This window comes from Panthera uncia, chromosome E1 (assembly GCF_023721935.1).
Source record: "Panthera uncia isolate 11264 chromosome E1, Puncia_PCG_1.0, whole genome shotgun sequence".
NCBI lineage: Eukaryota > Metazoa > Chordata > Mammalia > Carnivora > Felidae > Panthera > Panthera uncia.
The window spans coordinates 48,309,999-48,331,592 of NC_064814.1; the positions used below are offsets into that span (position 1 = coordinate 48,309,999).

General features: G+C 59.3%; 1 protein-coding gene across 2 annotated transcripts; it reads right to left on the bottom strand.

Annotated features, from left to right (window-relative positions):
* Positions 1-638: 638 nt before the first annotated feature.
* On the bottom strand, positions 639-15,305 carry B9D1 (B9 domain containing 1). 2 transcript variants are annotated; one of them, XM_049636894.1, is made up of 7 exons: positions 15,190-15,305; positions 13,526-13,594; positions 11,042-11,153; positions 6,251-6,347; positions 5,055-5,117; positions 1,200-1,267; positions 639-935 (listed from the first exon to the last, which is right to left on the bottom strand). In XM_049636894.1, the coding sequence occupies exons 1-7, from the start codon at positions 15,250-15,252 to the stop codon at positions 793-795; spliced, it is 615 nt and encodes a 204-aa protein (XP_049492851.1). In that variant the 5' UTR covers positions 15,253-15,305; the 3' UTR covers positions 639-792. The 2 variants fall into 2 exon arrangements, with proteins under 2 accessions (XP_049492851.1, XP_049492850.1); XM_049636893.1 differs by having other exon boundaries at positions 6,251-6,339; positions 15,190-15,290.
* Between the last annotated feature and the right edge of the window lie 6,289 nt (positions 15,306-21,594).

Genomic DNA, 21,594 nt, shown 5'->3' on the forward strand with positions numbered 1-21,594 from the left:
GGCCGGGAGCCAGGGGGTTACCAAGAGCGGGGCGCAGGCACCTTGCGGCTTCCCTTAAATCAGGCCCATGCGGCGCCAGGCGGCGAGGAACTCCGGGCGAGCTCTGGCTCCCGTCCCCAGGCTGAGGGCAGGCTGGGTGACCACCAAGCCACGGGGACCTGTGCGTTGAGAGGGCTCAGCTCCCAAAGTGCGGGCTGCTGGGCTGCACGGCGCACCCTCCTGTCCCGTGGGAGACCAGAAAGCTGGGATTCCGGCGCCTCCCCACCTCTGGGAGGACTGCAGCCTGGGCTGCGGGGTTGGGGGCCGGCAGAGGGCAGGCCGGGAGGCCCCTCCTTGCAGCTCCTACCGACGGGGCTCTGTCTTCTTGCCAAGGGAAGCAGGCGGTCACACCCCACAGCGGGCACCGCGGCCGGGCACCCAGCAAGCCCGGCCTTGGGGACACACCTGTGTTAGGGATGAGCGTGTCGAGGCGAAGAAAAGGCCGCACAGCCACGAGTGGCAGAACCGGGCTTGGAGCGAGGCTCACAGCCTAGGTGGCTGTCTCGCCGGCCGTGCCTCTCTCGGGGCAGCTTCAGTCCCTTCGCCGGACAGGGTCGGGGGAGGGGCCAAAGGGGAGAGGAGGCAGCTCCAGGCCCGGGTTCTGTGAAAAGGTGATGCTTTATTATATAAAAACCTCCACCCACCCCCTTTCCCAGTCCCACGAGGCCACGCGTCAAACAGATGTATCCGAGGCCAACTCTCTGGAAGGACAACCTGCTTTGTCTGAGGACGACCGGTCCGGGCTGGGTGCCTTCACAGGGGGAGTCCTGGCGGTGGGCTGGGCCCGGGGACGCCCTGCGTGTCAGAAGGCCCAGTGTCATAGCCCAGCTTCCTCATGTCCTTGGTCACCACGTTGAAGAGGAGAGTGACAAAGCCCTGAGAGCGGACGCGGGTCACTGGGAAGAGAAGGGCAGCATCAGCTGGGCTGCTTTGGGAGTCTCTCGGCCTCAGCGTTTTCTCCTGTAAAATGGGAATGACTGCCGGCCCGTGCCCCTCCCTGGGAGGTGCTCTGGGGAAATGCCTGGGCCCTGCCCCTGCAGTCCCTCTGCGTGTCTGGCGGGTCTCTGGCTTCCACCCTGTTGCGTGGGGGTCTCCCCAGTCTCTCCCAGGCTCCAGCTTGCCTGTGGGGTGGGGGTGGGGTTGAGGGGATCAAGCTTTACCTTCCCGGCCTTCACCCTGAGCCACCACCTTGGGGTCTGTGTACTCGGGCCGCCGTCCCATGAACCAGCTGGAAGACAGGAGACCCTGGGTGAGCAGATCCTTCGCCTGGCCGTCCCTCAGCCCCGAGACACGGGCTCTCCCCTTACTTCAGAAACCAGCAGCCCTCCTCCAAGCCCTGTCCTAGGGCCGGGCCCTGGGCAGAACCTTCCCACGCCACCTCCCTCTGCCCGGGAAGGCGAGGCTGGGTGCCATGTGTGGCTTCCAGCAGGCGTGTGGGGCTCTGTGCCCCACCCCTCCTCAGCTGGATGCTGGGCTTTCCCATCACAGTCACCCATGGCTTTGAGGGTCATGTGGGGCTGGGGGCACAGTGGGAGCCCAAGTGGAAATCCCAGAAAGAGGATGGCAGCATGAGGTGCCCCCCCCCAACCCCCATGTGGGAGTTCAGCATCCCTGGGGTGGGCAGAGGGGCCAGACCTGGGCTCTCCACTTTCCTCTCAATGGTGCGGGATCCCGGGCAAGTCACTTGCCATGTCTGAACCCTTGAGCCCCAGTGCCTCTCACCTGTACCTAATGGTACCTAGCTCCCCGGGCTCTAGGTGAACGCACTCTGTCAACTACCATGAGAAACATTAACCCTCCTATTTATGCCTCTCGCATAAATGCACCTGCCCCAAGGGTGGGCTTGCTCTGGGGTGACCGACACGATCACCTGACTCCGCAGTCACTGATATGAGGGGTGCACACTCAGTGCCAGGGACCCTGCCATGCCCACTGTCCACCTGCCCCTCACAGGGGCCCTGGTCTGTAAACCCCGCCTGTCAGAGGCTAAGGGCGGTGTGGTGACATGCCCAAGGCTACAGGCAGGGAGGTGAGGTGGGGCCTCCCCTCAGTCCCAGTTCAGCCCCAGGCCCTGCGGCCAGAGCCTCGCCTCCAACACATGCATTCAGGCCGGGAAACCCTCCCGGGGCCCATTCCCAGCCGGGTGGGCCAGGTGTCCCATGCAGGAGTGCCTCCAGCCTGCGTTCTGGGGCCCGGCTGGTGGCAGGGGCCGGCTGGTGGCAGGGGGGACCAGTGATGTAGCTGTGGGCGGTGGGCTCCCCACAGGGAAGGAGGCCCCTCTATCGGTCCAGGCCCAGGTTCCGGCATTCCCAGAGCAGGCTCTGCCCTGCCTCCCGCTACGGTGGCCTGCACTCCGCGCCCAGCGAAGCCACCCTTCCCGAGCAACACCCCTCCAGCTCCAGCTGGAGTCACCCCTTGGCCCAGGCCACCCCGACTGAGACAGCCCCGGCCCCCAGCCCACCGGCTGCTGCCCAGGGGAGGAAGCAATGTCTGCCCCCTGCTTTCTGCAGCTCCAGCGACACCCAGTAAGGGGCTCACTGGCTCCCAGCTGAGAGAGTGAGAGAGAGAGATGGGAGGGGGACTGGGTTCCAGCCAGGGCTGGATGGGCGTATCGCCACTTCTCTGTGCCTTGGCGTCTCCATCTGAGGAGTGGGGCTGTGCACCTCGCAGGCACGGGAAGCAGCCACCGCGAGCGTGGCACACCCCGAGCACCCATACCCAGAGCTACCAGAGCCAGTGCGTTGCTTCCTCTCCTGAGGCCCAGGAGGGCAGACGCTTCAGGGTAGGGTAGAGCCTCCGTCCAGGCAAGGGCCTGAGGCAGGGAGGGCTGCAGGGTGCTGGAGGAACCAAGTCAGAGGGCACGTGCGGGCAGGGGAGAGGGCCCGAGGGCAGCAGGGCAGGAGAACGCAGGGCCTCGCAACATCCTAGCTGAAGTTAACGGAGATGTGCTCGAGTGGTTTCTAAAGCTGTTTTAGAAAACCATTTTTGTCGCTACGTGAAGACTAGATGGGAGGCGCTGTCATAGGCTGGATAATGGCCCCCAAGATATCAGGTCCTAATCCCTGGAACTTGCAAATGCGACCTTATTTGGGAAAAGGACCTTTGCACGTGAGATTAAGGTGAGGATCTTTAACGTGGGGAGACTGTCCTGGATTATCTGGATGGACCCTAAATGCCATCACCAGTGTCCTAAGAGAGGCGGAGGGAGATGTGACACAGGGGAGGAGGTGACATGTGAGGTCATACACATGACTGCAGAGGACACTGGAGCGATGCAGCCGCAGCCACCAGGAGCGGGAAGGGGCTGGGAACAGATTGTCCTCTAGAGTCTTGGCGGGGGGGGGGGGGGGGGGCGGGGGGAGCACGCCCTGCCGGGTACCTTGATCGCAGCCCAGTGATACTGACTTTGGACCATGAGAAAAAAATGTCTGTCATTTAAGCCTCGAGTTGGTAGTGATTGGTTACAGCAGCCCAGGAAACTAATACGGGGCTGAGTGGGCCGGGCCAGGCCAGGCCAGGCCAGACCAGGCCGCGGGGGCAGGAACGAGAAGTCTCCTGCGGGAGCAAAGGCCACTGGGAGCCAGTTACACGCTGGCCTCCACGCGCGCCGGGCCACGTCTGGGAAGATTTTGATCAAACCGCCTTCGCTAATCAGACCTTCCTCCGGTGTCTGCAGTCCAAGCACACGCGGCCTTGCCCAGAGGAGACGGTCCCCTGCCCCGAGCTGCTGTCCCTGGGGCAGAAACTTCGCCTGCCGTGTGAGCCGTAAGGCCTAACTTCCTCAGCAACGAAACCCTTTCCTCAGAGGGACCTGGCCCTGAGACCCAGGCTGCCCTCAGCGCGGCATGAACGCCCCGGCCCCGGGCAGCTGTGTGGGCTCAAAGCCCTTAACCTCCCGGGACCCGCCGACGGGCACCGCCCCCACTTTCCCGACGGTCCCACGGGGCGGGTGGCGTCCTCTCTAGCTTCCGCTGGCCCAGGGCACCGGCTAATAAGCCCCTTCCCGTCACGGTGGCCTCCCAGAGGGCAGGGGGCACCCCAGTTCGCCCCTCCCCCGGGACCCAGAACTCAGGGGGGCCTCCCTGGCTCAGGTCCAGCGCCGTCCCTCTGCGCAGCAGGGCTCCGGCCAAGGCTCACCCCGATACCGGCCAGGCCTGCCGGGGGCTGCTCGTCGGCTGCCACCCGGGGAGCCAGACGGTCCTCCATTTCCCCCACGTCATCCTGCCTGTGAGCAGAGGGCCCGGGGCCCGCTCCTGGCTGAGCTGGCGGGGAGCAGGGGCGGCTGGCCGCCGCGCTAAGCTGACAGGAGCTTCTGGCCCCGACCTCGAGTCGGCCGGCCCTCCGAGCTTTGACGCGGAGGCGGTGAGGGGCAAGAGGCCTGGGCCCGGTCTCCCCCACATCCGTGCGCCCGCCCCCCCCCCCCCCCCCGGGCCCCCCCCCCCCCCCCCCCCCCCGCACCACCACTTACCAGCGACACCCCGTCCTTGCCGCTCCTCACACACGAAGCCCGTGGGCCTTGCACATGCGGTTTTCCTATGTCTGGAACATTCCTTCCCCACATCGCCCACCCTGGCCCTTACCTCTGCTCTAGTCTCTGCACAGATGTCACCCCCTTGAAGAGGCCCCGCTGTGAGGCATTTCCTGACGGAAACTGCCGACCAGGAGTATCGTTGCCGTTCTGTTCGGCTCTTACTGCTGTACCCTCCCGCGTCCTATCTTTTTAACGTCATATTATGCCACGAGCATTTCCCCATCTGCTCTGCTCTGAACAAAGGCTGTTAACGCAGCCCGGGGTAATGGCGCACGGCCTTACGCGGCCGGAACGGTGGCTGAAGGGAGCCCAGTGACCCCCGGAAACCACACAGCCCCCGCTTCCATTTGTCCCCAGAGACAGAGCAGCAGGAGGATGCGACGAGGTTGCCCGGCACAAGTGAGGGGGGACCGTGACAGCCCTCCCTGCGCCCCCCCTGCTTAGGTCAGAAGGAGGGGCTGGAGGCGACGCGTACGAAACTCACCTCGTAAACTTCTGCAGTTTAGACGTGGATTCTGGGACAAACATGGGGATGGTCCTTTTGTGCCTGAAACAAATGTTTTCACGGACACGTGTGTCGAGTCACAGAAGAGTGACGAACTTCCTGAGCCTCCCGCGAGCAGGAGCTGTCAGGCGGGCGGTGCCAGGTCAGCGGCAAGGCCAACCCGTCCGGCTGGCAGGGGCCGCACCCACCGGGCCCGGGCTGGGTGCTGAGAGCCGGGAGGCTGAGGTGGGGAGAGCGGGCCAGGCCTCTCGGAGGCCCGAGGCCCCTCGAGTCTTGTTTCTTTCAAAGGGTCAGGAGGATACAGACGGCTACAGCCGTCCGGCCCGGGGTCCCGGCTCACGCGCCCCTCCGAGGCTCCGGCCTCCACACGTCCAAAGGTGCCGCCACCTCCACGGCCCAGTTTGGACGCCCTTCCTCCGGGAAGCCCCTGACAATCCCCCGGACCTTCCCCGCCGTGGCCACCTGCCCCAGGCCTGCCCCTCACACCCCGTCCCCCACTCCTCTCCACACACCTCCCCTCACGTCTTGCACTTTCTGTCTCGGCAACGAGACTCCTCAGGGCATTTGGTGCCCGCCGTCCCTCCATCTTCCTCCACCATCTCCAGACAAACTCCCGTCCTCTGGGCCCCAGAACACGCCGTGTCCATACCCTGTCACCGTGCTTAAGAACACGGTCGCTCCTCTCCGTCTGTGTCTACTAGTCTGGGGGCTTCCGAGGAAGGGCCCAGGCGGTCACACTAACGCCAGCAGGGCCGGGCACAGAAGGGGTATTAGCGAGAGCTCGCGGGACGCTGAGTGGCGCGGAAAGAGAGGCGTGGATGGAGTCTGAGCCGCAGCCCCAAACTGCCTGCGAACTCTGTGGCTGGGCCCAGCCCCTCGCAGGATACCCCCCGGTGCTTCCTGCCGGGGCCTCTGACACTCCCCCCCCCCACCCGCTGTCTCAGGGGGTGGGGGGCAGCCCTAGGTTCACCCATGTGGGTCTCCTTCCAGATATGGACTCTAACCCACAGCCCCCAAGCCGAGTTGCCCAGGCGCCTGGGGACCCCAGTGCATCCCCAGCCTAGAGGTGACATCCGTCCCAGGAAAAGGCCTGCTGGGGTTGCCCTGGTTCTCAGCCAGCACGGCCCAGCAAGGGAGGGACTGCGGCCCAGGGACCAGTCAGAGCCAGGACCTACCTGCCGGGCGAGAAAGGCAAGTGCACTGCCCCATAGCCTCGAACCACATCGTTCCCAAACACGTCTGGTCCATACACACTGAGCACGATCTGTGGCCCTTGGGAAGGACAAGACGAAAGGTCAGCAGGTGACGAAACTGGGGGTGGGGGGAAGGTGCCAGGCAGAGAACACGGATGGTGCTCAAAGCCCTCGGGGCTGTGGCTGCGCAGAGGGCAGGAGTGGACACGGGTCCCGTCCCCTGGGTCCGTATATTCATCCTCTGAATGTAGGGATGAAATCACTGCCCCAGGTGACAGGTGAGGTGAGTGGGTGCGGCCCCCAGGCAATGACCTGCCTTCCCGGCCTCTCGGTTTCCTCCTAAGACCAGGAGAGTAGTGCCTGACACAGAAGTGTTCCGTGTTAGGGAGAGGATCGTACCAAACAACGTGTGCCGAACATAGTACTTTGGTTTTACCCATTTTTTAAAAACTTTATACGAACGGAATCCTATAGTATGTGTATTGTTACTTAGCTTTTTCCTTTTTTTAATTATTTTTATTTATTCATTTATTTTATGTTTTATTTATTTTTGAGAGAGAGAGAGACAGACAGAGTGCGAGCAGGGGAGGGACAGAGAGGGAGACATAGAATCCAAAGCAGGCTCCAGGCTCCGAGTTGTCAGCACAGAACCCAATGCGGGGTTTGAGCCCATGAACCATGAGATCACGACCTGTGTGGAAGTCGGACGCTCAACCGACTGAACCACCCAGACGCCCCTCTTTTTTTTTTTTTTTTTTTTTTTTTAATTTTAGAGAGAGAGAGAGCATGAGCAGGGGAGAGGGGCAGAGGGAGAGAGAGAGACTCTTAAGCAGGCTCTTAAGCAGGCGGCTCAGCACCAAGCCCCATGCGGGACTCGATCCCACAACCCTGGGATCATGACATGAGCCAAAATCAAAAGTCAGACGCTCAACTGACTGAGCTGCCCAGGCGCCCCGGGATCCAGCTTCTTTATACTTCCACATCACGTTTGTGAGATTCTATCAAACTGTCATGTACGGGGTTTTGCTCGTTTTCAACGCTGGGTAACATTCTAGCTCCGGACAGAGAATGAGGACGTGGTTCACTCTAGTGCCGATGGACACGTGGGTGGTTTCTCCTTGGGGGACCCCCCGATGGGGAGACTATGCGCTCTCTGCTACTCTCGTCCAAGCTCCGGCCCCCTGTGCACGCACGTTTCTGCTGGGTACGTGTCCGGGGGGTCCCGCGGGGTACGCACACACTCGGGCTGAAAAGAGAACGCGGGGCAGTCTCCCAAAGGGGTCGTGTCACCCACACACTCCCGCCCGTGATTGGAGTTCCCTTCACACCACATGCTCACGAAGCTTAGGATCCTTCCTCCAGCATTCTCCCCTGAGCTATTCTGGTGCGTGGGTTGCGGCACCTCACGGTGGCTTTTAATTTTTAATATTTATTTATGTTTTTCAGAGAGGAAGAACATGAGCAGGGGAGGGGCAGAGAGAGAGGGAGACACAGAAACCTAAATAGGCTCCAGGCTCCGAGGTGTCAGCACAGAGCCCGACGCGGGGCTCGAACTCACAAGCTGTGAGATCATGACCTGAGCCCAAGTCAAAGGCTGAGACGGAGCCACCCAGGCGCCCCTCACGGTGGCTTTCATTTGCATTTTCCTTAACTGTAATCTTTCTTACTAAAACAAAGCTGAGGCCCTGCTCTGTGTCTTGTCACTCAGATGTCCCCTTTTGTGAAGTACCTGCTCAGTCTCTTGCCCGTTTTTCTACCGGATGGATCTTTTTCTCATTGACGTGTAATGTGTACGTGTGTGAATTCTGCGGCCTGTCTTTTTGGGCCAATTGCTGTCTTCTGATGAATAGAAGCCTTTAATTTGAGTATGGCCAAATCCCTGGATCTTTTCTTTAAAAAGTCCTTTGAAGGGGCGCCTGGGTGGCTCAGTCAGTTAAGCGTCTGACTTCAGCCCAGGTCATAATCTCACAGTTCATGAGCTCGAGCCTCGCGTGGGGCTCTCTGCTATCCGCTTGGAGCCCACTTTGGATCCTGTCCCCCTCTCTCTCTGCCCCTCCTCTGCTCGTTCTCTCTCCCCCTCTCTTTGAAAAAGTCTTCCCTTCCCTGCTATCATGGCTCTAGCTAGGCTGTCTTTCTGAAGCTTTACTACTTTGCTTTCACATTTCGATTTACACATCCACCTGGACCTGACTTTTGTGTATGTGTGGTAGGATGCGGGGATCCGGTTTCCTTCCCTGCGCATATCTGACTGTCCCGGTACCTTTTATCAAAGACCCCGGCTTTCCCCTCCTGCTCCACAGTGCCCTTTGTCACAAATCAACTGCCTACGTAGGCTTAGGTCTGTCTTGGGGCTCTCTTTGGATCTGTCTGTCCATGTGCCAGAACTACACTTAGTTATTCTGCTTTAAAATTAAATTGAAGCTCGATGTGTGGTGGAACAAGTTATATTTTGATCTTGTAAGGAATTTCTTTTTAAAATGCCACTTTCGATTCACTTTTTATGCACGCATTTTAGTTACTTTTATACAGAAAGCCACTGGTTTTTGTGTGCCCATCTCATATCCAGCATCCATGGAAACTTATTAATTCTAACTTCTCTGTAGGTCATTTTGCACATTCTTTAAAAAAATTTGTTTACGTTTATTTATTTGAGAGAGAAAGAGGGTGGGCAGGGGATGGACACACACACACACACACAGAGAGAGAGAGAGAGAGAGAGAGAGAGAGAGAGATTGAGAATCCCAAGCAGGCTCTGCACTGTCAGTGTAGACCCTGATGCAGGGTTCAAGCTCATGAACCGTGAGATCATGACCTGAGCCTAAACCAAGAGTCAGATGCTCAACCGACTGAGCCACCCGGGCGCCCCCATTTTGCACCCTCTACATACACAAGGTTACCTGTGCAAAACAATTTTGTTCTCCCTAATTCTTATGCCTTTTGTTTGTGATGGTGCCAGCAGGAAGGAAATTTCACTTAGGAGAGGTGATATTTGCTCTAAGTGTTTTATAGAGAACCTTCATCAGATTAAGAAAGTTTCCTCCTGTTCCTAGTTTGCTAAGTGTTTACCACGAATGGATGTCGAATTTTATCTTGGTTTCTTCATTTATAGGGATGATCGTGACTTTCCTTCTTTTTAAAGCAGTGAATCACACTGGTTGATTTCAGATGTTCCACGTACAAGCTTTGTATTTCTGGAATAAACCGTACTTGTTCAGGATGTATTATCCCCCTTCCATCCAGCTAGATTTGGCTTACGAATATTTCGTTTGGGAGTTTTTGCCACCATGTTCAGGGTCTGGAATGATCTGGAGCCGGGCTGCTCCTCCCTTCCTCCCAGGGTGCAGCACCTCGAGGTCTCCGTCCGAGTTGCAGGGGTTTTTTTTATTCTTGTGCCCCGAACCCAGTGCAGCTGTCAAAAGTCTCAGTCAGCCTCTCAGTCACCTCTGGTGGAGTCAGCAAATACTTGCAGGGGTGATGTGAGCGGGATCATGTCTCTAGATTTTGTTTTCTCCCGGCTCTTGGCCTGGTGACTCTCCAATACTTGGCCAGCTCCCTGAGGCCTTCAAAGAGTCCTGTTTGTTTTTGCTTCTTAGTAGTTTATCCACCTCTCCTAGCTTTCCTCAGCAGCAGGAGACTGCTCCGTAATCCAGAGCCCCGTTCCAGGAAGCCTATGGAATGGGGCGCCTGGGTGGCTCTGTCAGTTAAGCGTCCGACTTTGGCTCAGGTCGTGATCTCATGGTTCGTGGGTTCGAGCCCCACATCGGGCTCTGTGCTGACAGCTCAGAGCCTGGAGCTGCTTCAAATTCTGTGTCTCTCCCTCTTTCTGGCCCTCCCCCATTTGTGCTCTCTCTCTCTCTCAAAAATAAATTAACATTAAAAAAAAAAAAAAAAAGCATCTATTGAAGCATCTTACTCATGGACAAAGACAAGATGCAGTCCAGGCAGCCCTGCTCCGGACCCTCTGTACCCAGTAAGCCTAGGCCCCAGGCCACACGAGGCAGAAAGGCCCAGGCTATGAAATCAGATGGACCTGAAAGCCAGTCCACACTCAGCTCCTAGCTATAAAGTTGAAGGCAAATGACGTCACTTTCTGTGTCCGTTTCCTAATGTGGGAAAAGAAATGGAATGCAATCTGCCCACCACATAGGATTAGGAAGCTAGGAAAAGCACACATGGGGGGAGTATTCACAGCCCCTTTGGAGCGACCCCAGACTTTGCACACAGTAGGCGGTTATTAAGCGAGAGCGAATTCCAACTACTGGACAAGGCAGATCGTAAACACTGCAAGCAACGAGGGCGCTGGGAAGGAGGCCAGAGATGGCAGCGGGAAGGGGTGTCCCAGGCAGAGGGGACAGTACGAACCAAGCCTCGGAGAGGTGACTCGAGGGATGTGCACAGGAGGTGTGGACGGCTCCTGTCTTGGCCGCAGCACAAGACACGATCGCAAGCTGAGAGCCTTGCAGGCCAGACCGCCACAGCCATGGACACCAGGCTGTGCCCTTCCCAGCCCCAGAGCTGTCCAAGGCGCAGGCCGGGGCCTCACCCGATCGGCTCTGAGCTCCCAAAATGTCAACTGCACAGCATGTAGACGAACTGGGGTGGGGAAGTGGGGGGAAGCGGCCAGGTGTCAAGAGAGCCCACGGCAAGGCTGACATAAGGGTCCCGGAGGTGGGCGGTGGAGAGCCGAGAGCGGACAGTGGTGGCAGGATGAGGGCCGGACTGTCCTGGGGGCGCCTCCCCGTCCCGGTCCCCGCAGGGCCCCCGGGGACTCACAGCCGTAGGGGTTGGTGCTTTTAAAGGTGACGTCGATGGGGAAGTTCCACACCAGCGCCTGCCGCACGTCTCGGCTCTTGGATGTGATCTGTGAGATGCCCTCCTCCAGACCCTGTGAGCACAGAGACAGTGACAGCCCCAGCTCCAGCTGCCATGCACACCCCCTACCTGGGTGGGCGGGCGGGAGGGCTGTGTCCTTCCCTTCTGCCCACATGCTAACTTCCCAACAACAGGGTCTGCGAGGTCACGGAGCAGCTCCTAGTCTCTCCGGGTTTTATTTCGTTTGAGCTTGATGGCCTGGAGCCAACTGGGCGCAAGTTCTCCCCTCGCCAGCCCGAGGAACCGGCTCCGGCCGGCCGGCCCCTCGGATGTCACCGATTTCACCCCGACGCTTCCTGTCGGGGCACAAGTGCGTGCGATTTTCCCCATCATCAAACAGTCCTGCCCTCCTTCTTCCTCCACCCGTCAACCCGTTCGATGCTCCCTGCCAAGCAAAACTCCTTGAAAGGTCTGTCCGTTACTCCCTGGCTCCAGTTCCTTCTCTGCTTTTCTTTTGAGAAGCGACTTCAGTCTGGCTACAGGCTCCCACTCTACCAACATGTTTTTGTGGCGTAGCACCAGTGACCCCAGCATCACTGTATCTATGGACACTTCTCTGTCCTCAGTTCACCTGACCCAGTGGCAGCGCTGGACCCGGCCGATCGCTTCCTGACACGCTCCCCCTGCGTGGTTTCTGGGACACGGTACGTACGTACGTCTTTGGGTCTTTCCTCCTCACGGGAGGGGTGGTCCCCACTGTTGCTCTCAGCACTTGCTCCTGTCGTGTGGGAGCGTCCCGGGGCTCCGTGTTGGGACGCTCCTCTAACCGGCACTCGTGATCTCAGCCATCTCGGGGCCGCCGACGTGGTCTGGGTGTGGCTGATTCCCAGACCCGTGTCTCCAGCCTGGTCCTTGCCTCCGACCTGCAGATCAGCACGGCCCCACCCCCAATGCCCACCCGGCACCTCCGCCTGGATATCTAGTGGGAACCTCAACACTTGCCGGGCCGAGTTCTGGAAAGTTCTTCCAGATCTGCTCTCTCTAGTCTTCTCAATCGAATGGCAGCTGTGCTAAGTGCCCAGGCTAGAAAGCTTGGTGCTACTTTTAACTACTTTCTGTCATGCCCCACATCTGTCCGAGAGGAAACCCCGTTGTCTCCCGTCTTGTTCGACCACCTGTCATCACCCCCCGTGCCACGCCTTGTCCACGTGCCGTGTCTGCTCGTCTGTTTCCGGTAACCGTCCATGGCGTCCCTGCTTTGGCCCTTGCTCCCCTGTCTACTGGGAACACAGAAGCTGGAGGGAGCTTTGCAAAACACAAGACGGGTCACTTTCTCTCTGTTCTAGACTCTCTGAGGGGGTCCCAGGTCACCCCGAGTGAGGCTGTGGTCCTCACTCTGACTTACCGTGTCCTTCAAGGCCTGCCCCGTCTTCGACACCCCCTGCTTCATCCCCAGTCACTCCCCTTCCTGCTCACGCTCCTCACTGGCCTCCTTCCTGCTCCTCAAGCACGCCAGGCGCACCCCTGCCTCAGGGCCTGTGTGCCGCTGCTCCTTTGGTCTGGAAAGTTCTTTCCACAGACTTCTGCATGGCTTATTCCCGCACTTCCTTCGGGTCTTTACCCAAAGTTACCTTCTCAGGGAGGCCTTCCCTGGCCATCTGATCTAGATTCCAGCTTCTCTCTATCCCGCACACCTCCCTGCCCGACGCTACTTTCCCCTTGGCACTTTTCACTAGAACATACTAGAACACTAGTATTTAGTGTCTGTCTTGCCCCACAAGAATGGGCACTCAACAAAGTCTGGGACTCTTGTCTGGCTTCGTTCACCACTGTCTCCCCATCACCCAGAAGGCTGCCAACAGTTACTCAGTTAGGGGGTTAAGAGAAAGTAAGTATTGTCACCTCGCCGTGCAGAGGAGGAGACAGGCTCAGCGAGGCTTCGACAAGTGCTGCACACAGTAAAGTGTGGAGCGAGCCAGCATGGTCGTCTCAGCCCATCTCCTGGTGGAGACAGACTGTTCCCAGGGAAGTCTTGCAAGGACAGCTTCCGTTCTGCCTCCTGACTCCCCAGGGTCCTCCCCATGAGCTAAGAGAGGCCAAGTGATGAAGGGACTTGCCCAGAGGCGCCACAGGGTGGCTACTTCCAGGCTGGCCGTCTGGGGCCTGCGTGCCTGCGCCACCCACACATGCCTCCTTGCTGCCGTGTGCAAGTTCCCGGGGTGAGGCTCGCGGGCAAGCTCAGCCTGGATCCGGGAGCCCGCCCGTGGCTGCGTCCTCCACTCCAGCTTTACCAGGAACAAAGTCGTGTTTTAGAACCCCCGGAACTCAGTGTCTACCTCTCAGTGCGTTCTGAACTGGGAGAGGAAGGGACGTACGATGGACACCTTGAGAAACCCCAACAGTCATGGGGGCTGTGAGGGAGGGAGGCCCGAGAGCCCAGCTTACCGCCGTGGGGGCCCAGTCCTGGCCATACACAAAGCAGTACTTGCAGTAGAGGTCATCATACTCAGGAAACTGTGGAAACAAACACACACAGGTTCTGTTTACAGGGACTCGTGGTGAAGCTACGTTGGCCAGGTAAGGGCAGCTGACGGGAGTTCTGAACACGGGGCGCCTGGGGTGGCGTCTAAGAGACAGCCGGACGAGGAGTTTGGCAGAGGGGCCGGAGCCTGAGATGTGGGAGTCCAAGGGAGAGTCCCAGGCTGCTACTGCCCTCGAGCCTTTGCCCAGCCTCTGCCTTCCGTCTGACATGCCCTTCCCATTCCTTCATCTGGCAGACTCCTGTTCGTCCTTCAAAACTTACCTTCCAGAGAGCCCGCCCTAACCTCCAGGCTGTTTCAAGGGCCACCGCCTCGCGCTGCCAGCCCCTGGTCCTTCCTTCCGCCAAAGCTCTGATTGCCCGTGTTTATTTCTGCCAACCCCATCTGACTGCGAGCTGAGAACAAGAGTGATGACGTTTTGGTGTCCCCGATGCTTGGCACGAGGGTAGGCATAGAGAGGAGGTCTAAGGGAATGGTGAAGTGAAAGGTCTAAGCACCCGGATGCTAGCGGGACAGAGAGCAAACACAGGGCTGGAGTTCAAGGCCTGAAGAGGGGGAGGGGCCCACAACTGAGTGGGAGGCACAGTGGGGGTGGCAAGCGGGCTGTCAGTAGAGGTAGTTGTGATGCTGCCCAGCCAAAGGCCCCTACGGGGACAGAAGAGGAGCAGACAGTCTTGGGCACTAGGACCAAGGCCGGGGAAGGGGGGGGGGGTGGACCAGGTGGGTGCACGGGGGCATAATCCCAATGAAACGGGAAGGCAAGAGACACCTACTAAGAGATCGTGGCAGGGCTTTGCCCAAACCATCTCACTTAATCCTCACAAGGATATAATCAACGCCATCTTCCAACAGCCTGGAAGGGTAATGCAGCAAAGCTCTGGCACAAGACAGACCGGGTTCAAATCTCAGCCTTGCCACTGCCTTTGGGCAAGTGTTCCCCCATCTGTAAAATGGTGGTGTTAGTAATACCCACTTCCCAGGACTGTTGTGAGGGCTGAATGAGCAGTGCTGGGCGCCAAGTCTGACGCATAAGGAATACGTGGTGCGTATATCTCTGTGCGTATATAAATATGACAAATGGTTCTTCTCAAGTGTCGGGGGATGGAGGGTAGCGTCTCCTTCTGTCAGACTGGACAGACTCTCCCTGGATCTTTCCACCATCACCATCGTTGTATCGGATCGCCTAAATCACCTCCATTCTAATCCAAGTTTAAGGATTCGAGGGCTCAGAGTGCCGGTCGGGTCTCGGCTCGTCCCGTTACACCCGCGTTAGGCTCCTGCCCGTGACTCAACAGAGTGGACACGATCCGAACCAGGGGTCACAGGCTCGGCCGAGCGTGCCCTCGGTACCAGCTCAACCTCTCGAGGTCTGTTTCCACACGCGCACGTCGGGCGCGAAGACTCCGCCAAGCCTCTCAAGGGCTGGTTCCCCTCCCCCGTCTAACCCAGGAAGAGAGAGGCTCGCAGGAACGACGCGCCTCTCCGGAGCCACACAGCAGCCCGGGAGATCGCGGGATAGGCCCCGGGGGGAGACAAGGGGAAGGCTGGGCAAGGTCCACGGCCGCTCACCTGGGCGCTCTCCACCTGCCCGTTGACCATGAGTAGGAAGACGCTGGGACCCGCGGCCGCCATGGCAGGCTGGGGGCGCCTGGAAACGACCCAGGCTGCGCGCGGGGTTGCTAAGAGGCGCCGGGTTGCCCTGGAAACAGACGGCGTGGCGCGTGGGACACGCTTCTTGGGAGCCGCACCTTCGCGGAGGCGAGCATGTGTGAGACAGTGCGCAGGCGCAGTCAGCGGCTGCTGGTGCGAGGGGCGGGGCTCTGGGGGGAGGGGCTCGGCAGTCCCACCCCTCTCCGGGGGAGCCGGGACCGTCCACGCAGGCTGGGCGGGAGCGTGGGCCCGTTGTGTAGAATCCAGCCCCGCCGTCCGATCCGGTTACACCCGCAGGGAGTGTGTATCCACTCGGCCTCGGCGCTGCCCGCCCCGAAGCGCAGAGGCCCGCCCTGACTCAGGCGGGCCAGGAGCCAAGTGGTGCAGATGCTCTCCGCCACTAGATGTCGCTGTGGCGCTGCCTGGAGGATGGCGGCCAGGGCGTGCGGAGGAGGGAAGGGACCCTGGTGCGCGACCACCGCGTGTCGCGTGTCGCAGGCAACGCTCGAAGGCCACGAGTCAGACGAGGCTCGGGGCCGCCCGGGTTCTGGAGAGTCTCCAGCTGGGGCCCAGCAGCGCCCAGCGTCAGGTCAAGGGGATGCCCCTTTGGGGCTTTTGAGGTCCTCGCCCCCCAAGAAGTTGTGTAAACAAACTTGGGAGGGACCTCCAGAAAACTTTAGTCCAAGCCAAGGCTCCTCAGTGTGAAGGGGGGAAACTGAGGGGCACGGAGGGGCAGCACCTGGCATCCCAGTCATCTGGCCGTAGGGGGAAGAGTGAGCCAGAACCCATGCCTCTGCCTGGTTACTGTTCAAATAACTGACTCCCTGGCCGTCCTGCGTAGGTCATGGTTTCTGTTAACACAGCAATCCGATCCTCCTTAGCACCCACTGTGGTTTGTATTTGCACATTTATTACTGTCATGACTCGGGCTATTGCTTGCCTCCCCTCCTCTAGACAAGCCCGCCTGTTGCCTGAGACCAGGGGCCCCACTGATCCTGTGTTCTGGTTGCCTGGCACATAGGAAGCACTGGTAACATTGTTGGATGAAGGAATAATTGTGAATACATCTCAATTACTCAAAGAGGAAGCAGATCCAGAGAGAGGAGTTTGCTGGGAACAGTCACAGCGGCAGGTAAGTAGCTGGATCAGGGTTCAAACCCAGGACTTCACAGGCTAAAGATCCTCACTGCCTCCTCTGTCTGGTCCCAGGCCGGGCCCAAGGACGCTTCTTGGCCAGGGTGGGAAAAGTGGCATTAGAGACCTTATCTCTGATCCAGGAAATGAAGGGATGCACAGGCCTATAGACTTCTGGGAGGCCAGGCCCCCAGCAGGGACCCCAGGTGATCACCCCCTGTAGCAGCCAGCTGTTAGCTTGGAAGCAGACCAGGGGGCTCCCATCAGACACCTGTGCGGGAGAGGGAAGGAGGGGTCAAAGCCAGCAGGGACCCACTGACCACTCCCTGAGAGGCGAGCAGAGATACCTGATTGGGGGGGTGGGGGGCAGCCAGGGTTCCCACCTCTGACAGGAGATGCTGACGCTGGGGAGGCCAGATGGTTAGGGGCCCCAGTGCAACACACAGAGCTCAGAGCTCGGGTGGACTCGGTCATCCCCCCTCCCCCCATCGCTCACACCCTCTTGCCAGTTAAAATGCTTTCTCCCACAAATTCTACCACTCTTGCCTGACCCTTTCCTCCTTGTGGCTTTTGAGGCTCAGTATTACACAAAAGTCGGTATTTAACAAAACGCTTGTGTTTTGTCAGATAACCAGGGGCTTTCCAGAGGTTCAAAACCTGGCTATGTCAAAGGCTGCCCCACATTCAAGCAGGACCTAAACGGGAAGTCTCCCCAGGGGGTGGGAAGCCCCTAATCAGGGGTGCACATTAGCTGCTTGCCTGGGTGTTATGGAATAGGAGACCCTGGGAGGATGGCCAGCCTGGCTCTACCGAGTCTAGAGGCATTAGGAGGGGCTGTAGGGGAGGGCATGTCTCGGAGCCTGCTTGGGCCCAGCTCGAATCCTTACCACCAGTTCAGAGGGGCCGGTGGGGGGCTTGGTGCACCGGGAGCCCTCAGGCAGGCTGGCCTCCGGGTCAGGACAGTCAGGGTGGAGGCGAAAGGCATCTTTGCAGGTGTGGATATGCAGTGGTCTCAGCGGGACACTGTGCAGCTCTCGGAGTGGGATGTAGGGATCTGCTGGGGGCGGGGGGGGGGGGGGGCGGGGGAGGGCTGCGATGGGCGGACCCTCAGCCAGGACTGATATCCGGCAGGTTTGCACCAGCCCTGCCCTGCCGGTTGGCACACCGCAGAGTTTCCCTCCCTGCCCCAAGCCTCCGTGCCCTGAACCCAGTCCTCCCTGACGCTCCTCACCTCCACCTCCCTCTGCTATGGCCCCATCCTCCCCTGCATTCTCACGGTGCTCCCAGGGAAGCTTTAAGCCTGGGGAGGAGGCCAGGAGCGTGCCCAGGGCCAGCCTTTGGGGCTGGGAGCTGACTCAGGCATAGTGGGGGGTCCCTGCTCACCCTCTCCCCTGCATGCTGGCATCTCTGGTGCTGACCGTTGGCTGGCCAGAGCCAGGCTGTTCTCCGGGCTCGGGGACTGTGGGGATTAGTGCCCCCGCAGGTGCCCCAATCTCCACCTTGGCTGTCTGCCTCGCCCAGTCCAGCGCCCCCTGCTGCCCTCAACCATCCCAGGCACCTCTCCCATCCTACCGATATCAGCCTCAAACCCTTGGGCCCAGCAGAGCAGCCGTGGGAGGAAAGGTTGGGGCCGGGTGGCCAGAGGGACCGGCTGCACGGCGCTGCTGAGAGGTGGTGGCCTTGCCAGTCGAGCCAGGGCCAGGCCACCGGACGCAGAGCCCTCACTCCCTCCCGGGGACAGGAGCAGCTCCTCCACACGGGAAATGCTCTTGCAACTGTCCAGCACCAGGCGGTCTGGGCCCAGGGTCACTCTGAACTGGGACCGAGGCCCGCTGTAGAGATCAGGAGGTAGTGAGCCTGGGGGCCTCCCCTCTGGAGCCCCTCTCCACCACCCTCCCGGGCCCTGCACCCACCTGCCCAAGCAGCTGGCTCCTGCGAGCACCCACTCTTGGCGGTAGCGGGCATCCAGGAAGATGCTTGCCTGCCAAGGCCACGCGGCCGGGCCCTTCCTGCTGTTGGCCTCCGCCGGCCTGACTCCCGCACCTCAGGAAATGAGGCCTCACGGCTCCGCTCCGGGACCCCCACACCCGGTGGATAGAGGATTAGAGGGACGAAGGTAGGTCAGAGACTGAGCACGTCATCTCCGCCCTGCCCACCGAGAGAACTCCTATTCAGCCTTCAAAGCCCACTTTTGTGAAGTCTTCTTTGCCTGCCTGTCCCCAGCCCCTCCCCATCTTCCCCGTGGGGAAGGTTGCCTCACCTTCCTGCCCAGAAGCTCAGCGTAGGTGGGTATCCAGCTCTGCTTGCTTTTCTCTCAAGATGGGGAGCTCACTCATTGCTAAGGCAGCCGGGCCTCATTTAGGTGCCTTCACCCTGTCCGTGTGGTTTGACCCTCAGGATCTTCAAAGGTCAGGCCCCATCCACACGGAGCTCCTCCCTGGAGGCTACACACCCCCCACTGCCTGTCACCGCGTCTGTCCTGCACCCGAGTTCCTGTCACTCGAACCCAAGTCTGGGCCGTCAGTTTTAAGAGAACCTGGACTCTCAGCCCTCCAGGGATGGGTGTCCCCCCCACCCTGCGGAGGCCACCTCCTTCACCCTCTATCCCCAGCCCCCTTCCCGCAGCCTCTTACCAGACAGGAGCAGCAGCACCGGCAACATTTGCATAGCGGGCCCCGGGTCTCGTCCCCAGCGGGTCTGGTCTCCTCCCCGCCAGCCCAGGACATCTAACGTCTCCGGCGTCCCCTCCCCACCACCCACACAAGGCCCACGTCACCAGGCCAGGGGGAACTGGCCTGGGAAAGAGGAAGCGGCCATGGCAGCACCGGCAGGGGGCAGGCGTCCTGGCGACAGACCTAGGCCCATCCTGGTGACCGCAGCAGGGACTCACATCCCGCCCTGCCTCCAGTCTCAGGTGACAGGTGGAGAGGGCAGCTGGCCCGAACCCACAGCAGCACTGATAATCCCAACCCCCCTCTGTTGATGCCCCAGCGAGCTCTGGGGCGCCCACACCGAGGGTTCCCCACAGCAACTCCACGAGAGCCGTCCTGCCACCTGCCAGTCCCTGTTACAGATGGGGAAGTCGAGGCTCGGAGAGGTGAAGTGATTTGCCGAGATCAGTGTTGGAAGCAGAGTTGGATTCAAACCAGAGTCTGTGCGACTCCAGATCACCACATCCTTCCCTCTCACAGCTCTTCTCGGTCTTTCTTCCTGGCTCAGGCGCTCGGCTCTTCACGCCAAGAATGCTTGTGGGCTCCCCGCCAGATGCAGCACAGGCCAGACCGCAGCTGAATCCCCCAGGCAATGCAAAGGTAGGCCCTTTGTGGCGTGTCACGCCCCTCTGGCCCCTCCTGCGGCTGTCCCCCTGTCCCCCCCCCCCCCGGCCCCCCAGCCTCACGGTGCTGGACGCCTGCATGCACACCGCCTTCTTACAAATCGTATGTATTTGTTTTCGCTGAGGTGGAATTCACATAACCATTCTTTAAGTTACAATTCAGTGTACCCCAGTGCCTTTGCACATGCTCTATTCTTCAAGCCTGGAATATCCCTTCCGCCTTTGCTGCCTGAAAGCTCCTTACTGAACTTCAAGATCCAGATCAATGTCCCCTCCTTCAGCCTGCCTTTCTTCTGTCCCCCTGCCCCATGTTGGTCCAGGGGCTTTCTCTGGACCTCTCAGCCCCCCAGTCACAGCCCTACCCCGAAAAGGCTGCGGTCTGACCCGGACTCCCAGACCACGCTGAGAACTCTGTGAGTGCCCGTGGAGAGAGGGCACATTGGAGCCACTTACTAATTGCTTGTGGAATGACTGCATGAGCGAGTGAATGGGTGGGAGTCTTTGGGGGATACTGGAGGGGGTAGGGCTGGAGCCTTAAGGTTCCAGCCGCAGGGGGGAGGTGTAGATTCAGGAAGGGGGGAGAGGAAGACTCGGGGACCCCAACCTCCAGCAGCATGACAGAATAATCGGGTCTGGGGCAGAGCCCGACATAGAACAAAGGGCCCTCAGTTTCCGTCTCCAGCCTGTCTCCGCTTTTCAGTGTGACCCCGGGCAAGTCATTGCCTTACTCAGGATCTCAGTGTTTGCATTAGTAAGAGAGGGGCAATGCCTGGACTATCTCGTTCTCCTGTTGAGTCATGGGAAGGGCTGGGGGGGGGGGCTTCCTCGCCCCTCCAAATCAACCTCCGCGACTGGGGCATGCCCTCTTAACCCCTGATGTTCAAGGGAGGAAGTGCGTGGAGTGGCTGCTTCCGGAGTTAGCCAGCAGAGGGAGCTGTGGAGAAATGGGTCACACAGTCTTGGGTTCTAATCCAGACCCTGCCCCTTACTAGCTGTGTGAACCTGGGCTGGGTGCTTAAGTTTTCTGAGCCTCAGCTTTCCAGGCACACCTGTCTAGTGGGGCTCAGTAAATGGTAGCAAGGGTCTCCACTGTGAGGATGGGGATGTGATTGGAGTCCACATCACTGGTAGACAAATGGAATTGCTGGCCAAATTCTGGAAAACACTGTACATCTTTTTTTTTTATGTTTATTTATTTTTAAGAGAGAGAGACAGAGAGACAGAGCGTGAGCAGGGATGGGGCAGGGAGAGAGGGAGACGCAGAATGTGAAGCAGGCTCCAGGCTCTGAGCTGTCAGCACAGAGCCCGATGCGGGGCTTGAACTCACAAACCGCGAGATCGTGACCCGAGCTGAAGTCAGATGCTTAACCGACTGAGCCACCCTGACGCCCCAAAACACTGTAAGTCTTTAAAAAGCATTCATCTTTGGGGTGCCTGGGTGGCACCTCTCTGTCTCAAAGGTAAATAAACATTTAAAAAATGTTTAAAAACACATTCGTCTTTAGGGGTGCCCGGATGGCTCAGTCGGTGAGCGTCCTACTCTTGATCTCAGCTCAGGTCTTGATCTCGGGGTCGTGAGTTCAAGCCCTGCGTTGGGCTCCACAAATGGGCATGAAGCCTACTTAAACCGAAAACCGTTCATCTTTAATCTGGAGGAAATAAACACGTCGGCCGAAGCCAGGCAAGTTACATGAAGCATGTTCACATGTCGGGCACATGACACGTAGGCCACACGTAACAGAAAACTCATTTGGGGCTTACATACATGGAGGTCATTTGTCTCAAACATACAGTCCAGAACTGACAGGGCGGCTCGGCTATGCCATCAGGGACCGAGGCTCCTTCTATCTTCCTGC